We start from the raw sequence: 236 nt of genomic DNA, 5'->3' as shown, positions 1-236 counted from the left end.
AGCGATGCGGGCGGAGAGCTCTCCTCGGCCGTACTGCGGCTTCCCCGGTTTGCCATTCCCCAGCACAGCCCCCTCCACGCCGCCGTCCGGGAGGTGCAGCCCCGCGATGCCCGTCTCGTCAAACACCCCGGGTGCTCCCGGTGGCCCGGGTGGCCCCGGTGGACCTGGTGGCCCATTCAGCCCCGGCGTTCCTGGCATTCCCGGAGGGCCAATGGGTCCGGCCATGCCAGGCTCGC

General features: G+C 72.9%; 1 protein-coding gene across 1 annotated transcript in view; it reads right to left on the bottom strand.

The window, feature by feature from the left end:
• Positions 1-228, bottom strand: part of LOC114819091 (collagen alpha-2(VIII) chain-like) — a gene marked incomplete at its 5' end in the record, with an annotated part of 606 nt that extends 378 nt beyond the window's left edge. Inside the window, one exon of the mRNA XM_029087571.1 lies at positions 1-228. This exon is cut by the window's left edge and continues 378 nt beyond it. Coding sequence (XP_028943404.1) covers positions 1-228 — 228 coding nt within the window.
• Positions 229-236: the final 8 nt, after the last annotated feature.

The sequence above is a fragment of the Antrostomus carolinensis genome, unplaced genomic scaffold, assembly GCF_000700745.2.
Source record: "Antrostomus carolinensis isolate BGI_N321 unplaced genomic scaffold, ASM70074v2 scaffold33101, whole genome shotgun sequence".
NCBI lineage: Eukaryota > Metazoa > Chordata > Aves > Caprimulgiformes > Caprimulgidae > Antrostomus > Antrostomus carolinensis.
This window is presented reverse-complemented; position numbering and strand designations above follow the sequence as displayed.